Source organism: Alligator sinensis, unplaced genomic scaffold, assembly GCF_000455745.1.
Source record: "Alligator sinensis unplaced genomic scaffold, ASM45574v1 scaffold442_1, whole genome shotgun sequence".
NCBI lineage: Eukaryota > Metazoa > Chordata > Crocodylia > Alligatoridae > Alligator > Alligator sinensis.
The window spans coordinates 4,500,944-4,516,135 of NW_005841829.1; the positions used below are offsets into that span (position 1 = coordinate 4,500,944).

The 15,192-nt window shown below is 43.4% G+C and overlaps 1 protein-coding gene across 7 annotated transcripts in view; it reads left to right on the plus strand.

The window, feature by feature from the left end:
- SHANK2 (SH3 and multiple ankyrin repeat domains 2) overlaps positions 1 to 15,192 on the plus strand; it is an 810,144-nt gene that overhangs the window by 271,382 nt on the left and 523,570 nt on the right. For all 7 annotated transcript variants that reach the window (XM_014517615.2, XM_025197122.1, XM_014517581.2 and 4 more), the window contains one exon: positions 4,252 to 4,329. In XM_014517615.2, the coding sequence (XP_014373101.1) occupies positions 4,252 to 4,329 (78 nt within the window). The remainder of the gene's footprint in view (positions 1 to 4,251; positions 4,330 to 15,192) is intronic.

The window sequence follows — 15,192 nt, forward strand, 5'->3', positions numbered from 1 at the left end:
AGCCCACGTGTTCAGCACCAGGACTCCAGTGCTGTAAGTAAGGGGCTGGAGGAGAGGGGGGGGGCATGGGGGGGTCCCCTGCCCACTCTCCCAGCCCCCCCGACCCCTGCCCTGCCCAGCTCCATCCCCCGCCAGCCCCCCTGAGGCCCCCAACCCCTGCCCTGGGGGCCAAACCCCTTGTGTAGGGGCTGAATCCTCTGTTGGGGGACCGTAGCCCTTGTGTGGGGGATGAACCCCTTGTATGAGCGCCATCACCCTGTGGGAGGGCAGCAAAATATGTATTCATGAATTCATGAAACCTTTATTTAGCATTTACTTTGTTATGATGATAAGAGACTTGCTTTAACAATGTAGATATATAAATAAAACATTGTCCAACTAATCACTGTCTCTGTCTCACTCTCTCTCTCTCTCTATAGTGGTCTTTTGTTTTACTTGTGGAGAAACATGGATTTGGGGGTATTTTAGAGAGTGATTTTTGGATTTTTTTTTATCAATGATTTTTCAGTTTTCCAATAGGGGACACCAGAATTACTGGTAGGGAGGCCAGTGGCAGGACCCTGTCTGCTCAGAGCTGGCACCTTGGACCCATCTAGCTGTGGCTGACCTCCTGGCCAAATGGGGCCAGGAGGACATGCTTTGACAGCTCAAAGCAGGCCACCACACCTGGAACATCTTCCAGGTGATAGCTACCCAGGTGGCCAGGCACGGGGCACACATGGCAGTAGTGCCGCACAGAGGCCAACCCTGCAGCCACAGCCCACTGGCATCTAGCCCAGAGGGGCAGATGCCTCCCCTCCAGTCTGGCAGGTGGCAGTAGGTCACAGCCAAGCAGCAGCCCCCACTGCCAAACTGCTGCAGTGGATAAGCGGTGCAGGGAACTCTCAGGGCTGCTTCAGCAATCCAGCTGCCACAAGCGGTAGTGTCCACAGGTACCAATTGGCCAGGCCCCAGAAGCTCCTGAGAATGAGTAGCCCTGAGCTACTTGCCAGGGCAGCTTTATGTACTTCTGGGACAGGGCAGGGCAACTCTTTATACTGCTGGGGACAGCACAGGTGCTGGCCCCAGGCTCTAGCTCCCCCTGGCTGCAGATCTGGGAGGAGCCAGACAGAGTTATTTTGCCCCAAGTGGCAGAATTTGCCCCACACCAAAGTGCATGTCCGAGCATGCGCGCTGAGGCAAAAAGCCCTGGCTCAACTTTGCACCACTTCTATTTGAGCTGCTGCAAGCTCACATGCTTGCATGTGTGGACACACCCATCAAGTCTAAAGTTGTGGTCTGGTGTACTAGAAAGCACAAGGAGGAAAAATATTTTTTAATGGTAGTTTCTGTGCACATCCTCACCCAGTTAGGAATTGGATTTTCACTTAGAAGCTTAATTCTTGCCACTAAAACAGTTCAATTATATTATTTACTCTGGCTGCACAATTACTCATATATATAGAATCTCAAAATATCTTAACTGGCCAGAGCCTTATAATATAACATGACAACAAATCCAAAAGACACAGAAACACAGAAAAATATCCCTGACAAGGAACCATAAAAACATTCTCAATTGTGAGATCTACATGGAGTCCTTTGTTGAACATTGAAGATAACATGTGGGAATACAGTACTATAGATATATAATGAAAAAGTCTACTGTGCAAAAAAAATGTGTTAGAACTACAGAAAAATTTCTACCAAATTATAGTCATTCATACGTTACAACAGCACAGAATAGTAACTGATAGAAATACAGTGTATTCAATCAAAAATAAAAATTTGGAGCGGTTTGCAGCTGAAGACTAAACCAGGATCTGTTCTTACACTAGTTTCTCATTATTTGAGGGAATAGATAGGAATATATTTGTTTTGTGTTGTGGCTATTATTATTTTTGTGGGATGGATAGCTGAGCTGGCTTTAACACATGTACAAGCAGTTCAGAAAATAATTGATAGGTTTAAAGCAATGTACTAAACATACTATTTCATTAAAAACTATTAACTGTGTAGAGTTTCAGATAGACCCTAATCAAAGTAAATATGTATAAACTGTAAAAATTGGTGTGTTTTGTTTACTTCATGACTTTCTTACATATTAAGAGCTAAGCAATGATATCATTGATCACGTTAAGTATTACCTTATTTTTTGGAAAGTCCTTTTGACTCCAACATGAGCAAAGGCCATAAGTAAAGACCATATAATGTTTTATTTGTGAACATTGTTTTTTGTGCAAATTCTGGTTGATTTTAATATACAGTTTCTATAATATATTTTCTTGAATTGTTAAAAGGTATTTACATGTCAGTAAAAATTGCATTTCTTTTAGCTGTTTTACTTAGGCTATAGATAAATGTTAAATCTGTAGCGAGAAATATGTCCTTTTAGTGCTCCTAAAAGTAAATGTATGGCCATTCAAAGAGTTTGTCATGGAAAAAACATGGTGATACCACAGTGAAATGTTAGCTTTTCCAGCAGCAACTGCTTAGAATTGTGACAATTCCTAGCACTTTGTTTTAGGCCTGTACAGTTATATGTAACGTTGCAGGACATGCCTCTATCTTCGAGCATCCCAGGATGCTTTACTCCTCCCTTCTTCCTTCCAACAGCTCCAGGGACTCTGTCTGTTATGCCAAACTCTACTGTCCCAGAGCATTGGAGTTCGGCTTACAGGTTGAGACATAGATTTGCTGCTCAGCCTGTTTTTCTTTGTGAACAAGATAAAATCCTTCCTGCCCAAAAATATGCTAGGAATCTACCTCCATGCCAAAAATATCTGTTCTTTTCATGTCAGCATCTCTGGCACTATCTACATGCCAAGGAGGAAAACTTAGCTGGAACCTTTGAGTGGTTGAGCTCATGTTTGGGTACTTCAGAAAAAATTTCTTTTGGCTTTTAAAAGTATTAAGAGCCACAAGTTGAAGTGCAGAAGCTTCAGTGTCTCTCCTAAAGCAGAGGGAGCATCAGAGCCCTGCAGGGTGGTACCAAGCAGGAAGTTTGAATGGACTTTGTGGTAATTGGCTATAAATTGGAAAGGCCATGGCTGGGGAGAAGGGGTGACCAACCCAGCCATCTTCTGATGAAAAGGGAAGGTGCATGTGAGCTTCACAGAATGAGTGGCTCTTCTAATCTGCAAAGGCCATAGCTGAAGCGAAGGGAAGACCCATCATTCCCACTCCTGAAGCATAAAGAATATCAGAGTCATGAAGGATGGATCGTGCATGGCACAGCGTGGTGGGGAGGTCCATGTGTGTTTAGTGTAGTGACCAGCTGCCCTAAATTCCAAAGACCATGGCTGGTCCAAGATGAAATTTTACAGAGCTCCCTTCTGAAGCCAAGCCATTCTCAGATCCCTTGCCCTGCCACTTACCTCCTGCCACGGTTGAGGAGGTAGGTGAACAACAGTGCCAATACTCACTGGATAGCCAAGGATACCCCCTGCACTGCCTCTCCCACTGGGGACTTCCCTACCCCTAACTTGTTGGCTAATTGGAGATCACATGACCAGGAACTGGATTATATCCAAGTGGCCTCATATAACTCTGCCCAATGGAGCTGATTCAGCTCTTTGATGAAACAGTAGCAGACCTTGACTGTGCTGGAAGGAACATGGCATGCACTGGACTTATCAGCACTGCGTGATTGGGAGCCTCAGGGTACTCAGGGAGCAGGGATCCATTGCAGGCTGGAAGTGAAATTGATGAGCCCTTGGCAGTGGAAACTGGATGGGTGCCCTGTGGCTCTGTACTCCCAGCACAAGGTTGAGGGGGAAGCCCTCGTAGGTGTGGTTTCCTAGGCAATTGTCACTTTCCTGTATGCTCAGCTATCTTTGGGAACCTCTGCAGATGCAAAGTGGAACACCAGCAGTATGTGCTCTCATTGTGCTCTGTAACCCACTGGATGACCAGGAACTTGAATGGCTGTGGATTTCATGCTGTTTTTCTGGTGCTGGAAATTTTATGGATATTATTAGCTTTTCAAATCAATGTTTATCCATAGCCTTATGTATTGCTTCCAGAACACTAAAGACCTGAATAGCATCCGGTATCATAGTATCTAAGAGCTTCCCAAGCCAGCTTCCAAGAGCTTCCCTCTCAAACATGAGATAAATTATTTAAATAGGAACAGACTTTCATTTCTGCTTGGAGCACTTACTGTTTCACATTTGAAAATGTATGCCAAACGATAGCCACATCTTATCCCTACACTACATCTATTAGGGATTAACACTCATAATTAACAATTTCCTCTTCTACAATTTGCAGGAAAGCTGTGCAAGAGTTTTGTTGTTCCGAGGAGCCAACAAGGAGATAAAGAATTACAACAGCCAGTCTCCATTTCAGGTAAAAGAAAAAAAACAAGTAACAACAGAACTCTCTCTTAAAGTTGAACTTTCCCTTGTATGCCTGACCAGCAGAAGGCTTAGGCGATCATAACCTCAGTTTCACTTAAATGGTGTGTTGGTTTTATGCCAAAGTTCTGCTTAAGGGTGAATTTCATTCTAAGGTGAAAATAGCTGTAGAGTAACCTGATTAGTGCTGCCAAAATACTTGAGCCCATGTAATACTTCAAGTGGAGATGGCTTAAAAAAAGAATTCTGATCCAAAGTGTCTCAATATACAGGTCATTTGGATTCAGAAGCATATTTTATAGCTTGGGTTCATCTCTTTACAATGTAGCCTGTACTTTAAAGACATTTCAGCCATCATTTTCCAAGGTGGAACACATCAACCTACCAAGGAACCTCAACCCAGCTCTGGAGAGAACCAACTCAAGAGCTAGAGACAAAAAGTAATTATCCCTAATTAATCTAATGAGATTGCCAAAAAAGGAATAGTTTAGCAAATTGCCTATGAGTGGTGCTTTGATAACAGCACAGAAAACTATTGATGAACCAAAGTTGTTAATGCTTTGTTTAGTGATAAACTCAGGTGTGGTGTACGAGACATGCAAAGATCCATTTCCTACTGGGATAAGCAATGCTTAATTTTTAGACAGAAAAAAGGTCTTTATTGGCTCATCTGATACAGTTGCTGCTCGGGGTCTTGATTTGATCCCTGGAAACTGAAACATGGAAGATGCACACAAACAGCAAGTATGGTCATTGCCAGAGCTTTGTGCTGCTAACTTGCTATATCTTATTTATCTCATTACCCCCTCTCCTTGACTCCTGAAATCTGTGCTGTAGCTCCAAGGCACCTGAAACTCTTGTATTAGCAACATACAGGGTCTATAACTTATCAGTTATCAAAGCAGTAGTTCAGAGGTTTTGCTTTTGTTTTCTCCTTAGAGATTCAGTTCAGCGTGTGATGTAGCTAAAGTAAAGATTCACTTGGATCACTAGAAATGTAGTGACTAGACATAAGGGCAAAAATCCAGGCTATGTTGTAGGTAAATTGCAAAACTTAGTGGTAGTAGTAACAGCAGAGACTGCCATCATACCACCAAGTAGACAGAAACATCTTTCTTGGTACTGGATTTTCTTAAGGCTTGTTTCACTATTTTCTCATATTACAGTTCCTCTGAGAGGCTTAATTAAAAATCCAAAGGAAAAAGCCTGGTCAGGCAATTCCAGGTAGCTTCTGATACCCTGAAGAAAGCACTTATTTCTAAATCATGTTAATTAGTCTGGACTTTAATTAAAGTTTCAGAATGTAAACTGACATGTCAGAGATAGGATTGGATGCTGTTTTCATTTAACAAAAAGGAAATAAAAGAACATTCTATTCTATTCTGGCATATTTATATATTCATTAATGTGCCTGTTGTACATTAAATTTAGTGCTTGCAAAAGGAAGCACAAATAAATGTGCAGTAGGCTGCCATACTGCACATTAGTGCAATCGCACACTTTTTTGTGACGTATAATGCGCAGTAGCATGTTTTTGCCATGATGCTGTAATGCACAGTCAATCAGTCTACTGCGCCTTAAATGTCTCATATAGATGAAAGTAGAAAACTGTATCTCAGAAAGAGCAATTGTGCATTACAACTCTGAAGTGTTATATCAGTGTTACCCAGAGTCCCCTTTCAGGAAAGAGAAAGGAATTGCATTTTCTTTTCACCTCTGCCATTTGGTGGTAACATTAATTTGTATACAGCTGTCATAATGAATCCTTAGTCTACTTTGGATAATGGCAGTATGAATTCACAGTACTTTCTGTGCTTTCTTATATTGTCTGAGTAGTGATGTGTAATGCATCATGCTTGACATCTGAGGGGATGATCCTTAGCTCACATTGTAATTAATGGGAGAGAAAACATATCGGAGCTAGTGTTTCAGGCTCTTTGAAAACTCAGACAGATGCCTGGTTACATTTGACTGCACATTTTAAAGTTTTTTCGAAGTAACCATAACATCTTGAGCATAACTGTTTTTTAATATGAAAGCTGAGATGATGGAGAATGTAAAAGTTTTGTCTGCAAAGCCTGCCCATTTTCTTATTTATTTTCAGCAAAATACACCATACTTTGTGAAAGAATGCTGTAAAGTAGTTAATCTTAGATACCATTTTAAGACTGGTAATACATCACTACCAAATATAATCTGTTATAATAAAACAGATACACTATTTATTGGATCATATTATCACGTCATCCTTAATGGTTTCAGAGGACAAGCCCAGGGAGATCAACATTATGATTCAGGCCACCTATCAAGAGAAGGATTTGGAAAATTGATACAAGTGATAAAACTGAAAATATAATTTGCCAGTTAAGAAAAGGGGTATGTGCTAGGGTAGTCTGTCTCTTTAAGAGACTGGATTTTCATCACTGCTTGATTTCTTTCAAAATTATTTTTGTTTGGGATTTTCTTGGAATGTGAGTAAACACGATGTGAATGAAAGATGGAACATCTTTTTTGTTTTGTTTTTTTTATTAATTGTGGCACCATTTTGTTACCCTGTCCTTCTTGGAAAGCTAAGGAAAGGACTAACAAGCAAATATATACTTTGTAAAACCTATTGTTGATGAATCCTAATGACTGGAAGGACCAGAGCAGATCATCCAAACCTTTTTGAAAGAAAGTTAGCAAGTGGGAATGGGAGGCAGAGAAAACAGGATAAACCCTCTTGAAACTTCAGGAGTAGGAACTGATTTGGCTAGTGGTGATCAATGACTAGCTATTGAACCACCCCATCAGTGGTGGATCCTTTTCTTTGTTATGGGCTAATGTATAGCAGTTTATAGTGATATTTGTCTAGGTCTCTATATTAAGTGTCATAGGAGTGTGTCCATCATAGGTATATGTACTTGTGCTATTTTCTATTACTCCGGTAGGTGGTATTTTATTGGTAGTTGAAGACACTATTAAAACAAGGGAAGCTGTAGTAGCTATGAATGCAGTAGAAGAAACTGTAATGGCAACACTGCAACAAAGTAGTACTAGAATTAATTCACTGCCATCTGCCTTTATTTTACTGACCCAGTCTATCAAACTCCATATATGGAACTGTTATAAACTTATGCAAAATCCCTTTGAGTTAATAGGTTTTTGCATACTAAAAATGTTTGTGTAGTCAGCAAAACGGAACATTGAAACCCTTTGTACATACACAATGATGTGTTGCAGCTTATTAGCTATTTCCTAACATAACCTCAGTTGTATCTTATTTCTAATTTCAAAATGCCAAAAGGATTCGTTTTTCTTGTGAAATAACTACTTTCAAATACCTTATGTGAAAACTGAGTTTTTCTTTGGTGTCGAGGTATCCAAACATAGAAATATTTGTGTATATGTTTTAAGTATTTCTAACCTTAATCATTTTTAATAAAAATTGGGAACCAAAGTTGTGTTCTGGGTATCAGTTTGTGTCAGATGTAGAGGGCGGTACCATTTCACTGCTGCCAAGGCTTAGTCTTTACCTTCATGTTCAAATTTAAACTAAGAAATAAAAGAAATATGCTTCATTTGCTGCTACCCTAATTCTGCAGATCCTTACTCTTGGGGCTAATCCTTTCTCCTAGAAGTTCTCATTAAAGCGAGTAAAGATTTACAGTTACCTTTCTATTGTTTAGAAGAATTGTTAGCTTAGGATTTCATTCTCAACAGCACAAAGCCTGTACTTCACTTGCATATTCCAAATAGGGCTTCAGTGATGCATTGACTTTAAGCTGGATCTTTTCATAGAAATGTATTCCAACTTGGCCAGGTACTAGACATCACTAAGTTATAGGTGAATGATTAACATAAGGAAAGTCCATATGTCTGTGGGCAGTGTTGGGAGTCTTCAGAGAATTCTATTGCTAACCTTCCCTTTGAAGGTCTGTAGATCTGTGAAGTAGGGGTGTGCAAAATGGGCCTTATTTGATTTGGATTTGGCCTGAAATCGGGGACAGTGATTCGCTTAATTGATGTGGATCATTGTCTCCAATTCGATTCGGCCAAGTACAAATCTGAGGATTCGATTCTGATTTAGAGAACCAGTGATTTGGCCATAGACACAGCTTTAAATGCTTTTTCTATATACCTTAAGATAGCAGGCACAGTTTGTGAACTCTGTGATGCTGGGGCAGATGGAGCATCCCACAGGAATGTGGTGCGGGGGGCGGGGGCATCTGCTCAGCAGCAAACCCAGAAGTGGACCTGAAATACTTCTGGGTCTGCGGGGAGCGTGCTAGGGGTCCCATCCCGTCCTGCTTCAGCTTGGTGATCAGCCACGGGGGGGACCCCGGGTACCCCCCCGATGGAGGAGGCACCAGGTGCCAAGCCAGGGGGGGCACAGGGGGGCCCAGCAGCATGTCCCCTGGCAGACCCAGAAGTAGACTGGAAGTGGCTCTGGTCCACTTCTGGGTCTGCTGCCGAGTACCCTGGGACCCCCCCGCCCCGCACTCCTGTGGGGTGCTCCATCCACCCCTGCATCTCAGCATTCAAAAGCTGCCTGGTATGTTGAGGTATGTAGAAAAAAAATTTAAAGCTGTGTCTATGGCCGAATCATCGAATCTTTCCAAATCTCTCCAAATTGATTCAGAGGGTTCCGATTTGATTTGGAGAGATTAAAGGGTCTCCTGATTAGATTTGGATTTGGATACTCGGCCACTGAATCGGGCTGAATCTCTGCCGAATCGAATCAGCAAGCGAAGCATCGCATAGCCCTCCTGTGAAGTTCTAATAAATTGGTTCTAGTATAATTGAAAGGAGTTGAAGATACCAGTGAAAAGCAAGAAACACAATTCTGGATAGAAGGAATACAATCTAGCCAGTTGTTTCTAATTTGTATTTGCGCATGCAATTGCTTCATCCCAAGTGCAGTACTTACCACGTTTCTTTGCTGAATTTTATCCTATTTATTTCAGACAATTTCTCCAATTTATCAAAATAATTTTGAATCCCAGTCTTATCCTTAAATCATGGACTAAACATAGCCATTGGATTTATGACACATTATAACCTGCCTGACATCTGACTACCCAGGTATCTCTCCACTTTCATCCCCCTTCTCTCTCTCTCCCCCCCCCCCCCCCCCCCCCCCCCCCCCCCCCCCCCCCCCCCCCCCCCCCCCCCCCCCCCCCCCCCCCCCCCCCCCCCCCCCCCCCCCCCCCCCCCCCCCCCCCCCCCCCCCCCCCCCCCCCCCCCCCCCCCCCCCCCCCCCCCCCCCCCCCCCCCCCCCCCCCCCCCCCCCCCCCCCCCCCCCCCCCCCCCCCCCCCCCCCCCCGCCTGTCTCTCTGATCTAATAAAAAATATGAGATTCACCCAAAGAACTTTGTCTGCCTATGTCCTTAGACCAACACAGCTACAACCTACACCCCCAGCCCTCCTGGACACTTCTGTCCTTCAATTTATACTCCTATGATATCATCATTCCTATTAGCTCCTTGCGTCGGATGAAATCCGCATTTTTTGAAATCTAGCATCACAATTTTGCTGACCTCATGCTTTCCCTGTCTCAGGATATGAAATTCTGTCATACCATGATTACTTCCTGCCAAGTTACCCGGCATTTCACATCCTCCAGCAGTTCATATCTGTTGGTCAGAACAAGATCCAAGATAGATGATCCCCGAGTTGTATCCTCCACTTTTTACAAGGGAAAGTTGTCCTCTATACAAGTTAGGAACCAACTTGATATTTTATGTTTGGTTTCATTTTTCTTCCAGAAGATATCCAGAAAATTGAAGTCTCCCATTGCTTTTGGATAGATATGTCACCTGCTTGAAGAGTACCTTCAGTTGGTTCCTCCAGTTTCCAACTGTAGCCAGGTACTGAGTAAAGAATGATACTGTACAGGGCCAGGGCTGGATGAATAATCCAGGTGTTATTCAGATCTCTACATGAACTTACTGTGCATCTTGGAGGTAATCAATCCAGAACGGAGCACTGGCCTTTGAACAGCAATACTTGACAGAAGCAATGAAGAAACGCGTGGCCAGGAAAATGAAAACCTCTTGCACCCAGTCCTCATCACTTTTCTGCCCCTGCTGCAGCAGATTGTTCAAGGCAAAGATGGGGTTTATAAGTCACCTACGTACCCACATGACCTCTACCCCACTCCTTTCTCTTTCCTCTCCCTTTTCTCCTTTTTCCTTTTCCCCCTGTCTGTTTCCCATTTATTTTTTTCTCTCTTCTACCCCCTTCCCCCCCCCCCCCCCCCTCACTGGATGAGGTTGTCTTTGCTCATGAAGGACAAACAACACATTAACTTACCCAGTAGCCTCAGATACACGTTGAACAGCAGAGTTGACAAGATGGAATACTGGGGGAGCTTGCAGGAAAGGTGGTGAGAGAATAACCAACATTTACCCATCACCAGTCTTGCAGATCTCACTGCTAGGAAACTGTGGGACCAAAAAAGAACAGTCTTGCAGATGTCATCCACATTTCATGGTTGCTAACCTAGTGAGGAGGGCTTTAAACTAGTTTTGCCAGGGGATTGAGACCAAAGCCTTGAGGTAAGTGGGGAAGCAGGAGACCTGGAGGAAGAGCAAGCAGGAGGGGAAGACAGGGCAGGTTCTCTCATACTTCCTGAGAAATCAAGGCAATCGGCTAGTTACCTCAGGTGGTACACAAATGCATGGGGCCCAGGAAACAAGCAGGAAGGAAGTCCTCACACAGACACAGAACTATGACATGATTGGAATAACAGAGACTTGGTGGGATAACTCGCATGACTGGAGTGCTGTCATGGATGGGTACAACAAGCTGTTCAGGAAGGACAGTCAGGGGAGAAGAGGAGGAGTTGCACTTTATGTAAAAGAGTCATATGATTGCTCGGGTATCCAGGTTCTATCCATATTGGTCTAGAGGCAAAAGAAATCAGAACTTGTGGTACAGGTGATTACCTAATCTTTTATTAGACCAACTAGATTTTTGCAAAAAAAATTCTTTAATTACAAGCTTTTGAGCACAAGCACCCTTCTTCAGGCATAAGTGAAAAGATTGTAAAAGTTCTCCTGGGTAGAAATGAAAGTTCATATTTCATAGGAGAGTTGAAGGTGTGGTAAAATCTCCTGTTTGCATTTTCTATGCAGATTAGGCTCAGAGAGAAGTTGAAATAGTCTGTTTACCTCCAAGTTGTTTGGTGGTAAGCAGGATGTAGTCATTTCCTTCTGGTTATGGTTTTTCATATTTCACAGAGGAGTAAAAAGATGGAAAACTCTTCTGGGCAGACATTTCTTATGTGGTAAGGTGTCTCTGAGCTCAGTGGTGAAACTCTGTGATGATGCAAATTACCTCTGACAAAGGTAGGAGCAGGGTCTCAGGTTTCAGGTGGCCAAACTTGCTTCCTTCTTGTAAAATTATGAAGATTTCATTTGTAAAAATCTGCTAAAATGCAATATCTTCCATTTGTCAGGTATCCAGGTTATCGCCGTATTGATATGAAAGGATTGTAAAAGTTCTCCTGGGTAGAGCTCAGAGACACCTGAGCTGACCTGACAATCCTCATCAAATGGCCCTGATCTCCCCTGGCTAGCTTTTAAAAGCCAGCATGGGCATGGGTGTAGTTCACAACTGGTCACCTACATTCCTCCAAGCACATCCTCTGATAGACAACAATAATTGAAACTGACCCATATAGGCCAGTCAAGACGGGGCTTCCCCAACCCTGAACTCAGACCATAGTGGATTTGAGCTATTTTGTCTGTATATTTGTAAACCTAATATTTGTTTTCCTGTTATGTGGTCAGACAGTGTCCTCAGCTGCTTGATTCTGGGTCTAGACCCTAGAAATAAAGATGAGAACCTTTTAGGGACAATAAATATCCACAACTTCTTGTCTGAATATTGTAAATATCTTGCCTCTACCAGATGGAAGAAGTCATCAGTGTTATACAGCTGATGGTGCTGTGGGGTAATGCACTATTTGCTAAATGGTGCTAGATCATTTTCTTGTAAGATAACTGTAATTGAAGCAAGTCTGTACTGGTTTTAAGAGCTAAAAACAAAACAAACTTCCCCCACACGCCCTAAGTCATGAGTGCTGTAAGTCACTCATGAAAGCATCATACATCTGCTAGCAAGACCAACCTGGTATTTACCTCCCTAGTATCTTGCAATCACAGGAGTCCTCACTAAGTTAGGAGAAACTAAAGGTCACACCATTGACAAGCTGGTCTGTAAAGTGCTAAACTGTAGATTCACTTTTTTTTTTTTAAAAGGTAGCATTTTTGTACTACTACTACGCCTACTACTTTTTACAATCATGTTTGTCTCTCCACAATGAAACATCTCATCCTTTCATCTCTGAAAAGGAGTAGAGAGGGAACAGGAAGTGGCTGAGTGTCCATGATTGCCTCTCCCTCAGCTGTAGATAAATAGGGCACAGACACACATACTTCATAGTCAATTAATTTCACTACATAGTAAAAGTGGAGCAGACACATGAAGCACAGTTCTACTATGTAGTAAATAACTTGAATCCAGGCTAAAGTTGGAAAATATCAAAAAGTATTTAGTAAGTTTGCTATGTGGTAAAACTATTGCATAGAATATTTTGTGTATCCATTCCCCTAGTCCAGTGGTTCTCAACCAGGGGAATGCAAGATCCTTTTAAGAGTGTTCCTCAGTATTAGCAGTGGTAGGTGTGTGAACATCTACATAGGATTCGCAAGAAAAAAACCCAGAGATTTTGAATAGAAATCCATAGTGTCAAAAACATTCTGACATGCCGTGGTTTTTCTGAGTTCTTTGCAGTAGCACTATTGTGCTATTATTTTTTTATAGTTAAAAAATGAGTGAAAACTAAAAGCTGGAGTTTTCCAAGGTATGCCTTGAGTCTAATAAGGTGAAAACCATTGGCCTAATTTGTTCCATCTTGGAGTAGCTCTTTCATAGTTTCATAGCTGGTAGGGCTGGAAGGGACCTAAGCAGCTCATCAAGTCCAACCCCATGGGCAGGAAAGAATGCTGGGGTCAAATGACCCCAACTGGGTGATTATCTAGCCTCCTTTTGACGATCCACAGGGTAGGGGTGAGCACCACTTCCCTAGGAAGTTGGTTCCAGCTCCTAGCCACCCTGACTGTGAAGTAGTGCCTCCTGATGTCTAGCCTGAACCTACTCTCAGTCAGCTTATGGCCGTTATTTGTTGCAACTCCTGGTAGTGCTTGGGGGAACAGGGACTCTCCCATTGCCTGCTGGTCCCCCTTGGCAAGTTTGTAGGTGGCCACCAGATCCCCCCTCAGCCTTCTTTTGTGTAGGCTGAACAGGTTCAGGTCCTGTAGTCTCGCCTCATAGGGCCTACCCTGCTGCCCCTTGATCATGTGAGTGGCCTTCCTCTGGACCCTCTCTATGCTATCCACATCCCTCCTGAAGTGTGGTGCCCAGAACTGGACACAGTATTCCAACTGCAGCCTGACCTAGCCATACTAAAAGCAGTACCCTTGGGCTACAAGAAGAAAGCCAAGGGGAGCTTAGGGCATGCAGTGAGGTGAGGAGTCAAAGTGGGGTGCTTGTGTTTTTATTTATGTTTTGACAACACCTAACACAAGAGGACCGATGGATGGTTGCAGGAGTGGAGGAAGCCACGGGCAGGGCTATGAGAGGTATTCTCTGCCATTGGGCCTGAAAATTTCATCAATTTTGTCTTGTTTTCCTGATCCCTCTCAGCCTGCTAACCTCCTCCTGGAGCTCCCTCACCTGCCCCTCCAAGGCCCTAAGACAGGCGCCTGCGGGACTGGTGTGGGGACCCTAATTCCCTGCCCCCCCAGCCCCTCTGGGCATCCCCCACAGGCCAGGGGTCAGGGTGATGCCAGCTCCCCCTGGGCTCTGTCTGGGTTGAGGCCTCAGAGAAGCTCTGGGTAGTTGACACCCCCTGGGCAGGGGCCCTAGTGGCACCCTGCGTCCACGCCATTTTTTTTTTTTTTTTGGGTGCAGTGCCTTTGCCTTACCTTCTGCTGAAGTCTCCCTCCTGGCCCATTTTGCTTGCCTGCTGGCGCAAATGCTCAGTGCAAACTGACTCTTCTGCCATGAGTCGACAGATGCTATAATAACTCCTGTTGCAGGCTCCTGAATATCTGTTCACTCTTTACTGTGGTGTGGATTCTATAGTAAATGACTTCACAGTGGGCATGTCTGCAGGAGTCCTTTACTGCAGTCGCCTAATTAGCTCCACAGTAAAGTATTAGCATCTACACATGCTGTCCCATTAGGCCACAGTAAACTAATAAATACCACCATAGCTGTAAAGTACTGCAGTGTTATGCAGTACTTCTCAACACAAGTAATATCCTGCGCTGGCATTATTTAGTGTGCTATAATGCATGTACAGTAGGGCTGTGTGAAATTTCGGTCCCCAATTCCATTTGATGAAGATTCGGCCTGATTCAGTGGCTGAATCTCTGAATCTGAATCGAATCAGGAGACCCTTTAATCTCTCTGAATCGAATCAGAACCCTCTGAATTGATTCTGAAAGATTCGGCAATTCGGACATATACAGAGCTTTAAATGTTTTTTCTACGTAACTCAAGGTACCAGGTGGCTCATCAATGCTGAGTTGCTGGGGTAGATGGAGTGTCCCACAGAAGTCTGGGTGCCCTACTCTTTGGTGCCTTTCATCTCTCTGTTTCTTATCCCATGGGTGTACTCCATCCTTAAGAGTTACCTTAAGGGCTAGAATCATAACCTTCAGTGATCTCCATAGTCACACCCATGCCTTGCAGATGATTCTCAGAGATCCTTTCACCCCGTACCTTTATGTCGAAATCAACTCTGGCCCCTCGGGCCACAAAACCCTTGTCTGGGCTTCTGCCTGCCCAGCTTCAGCCATTT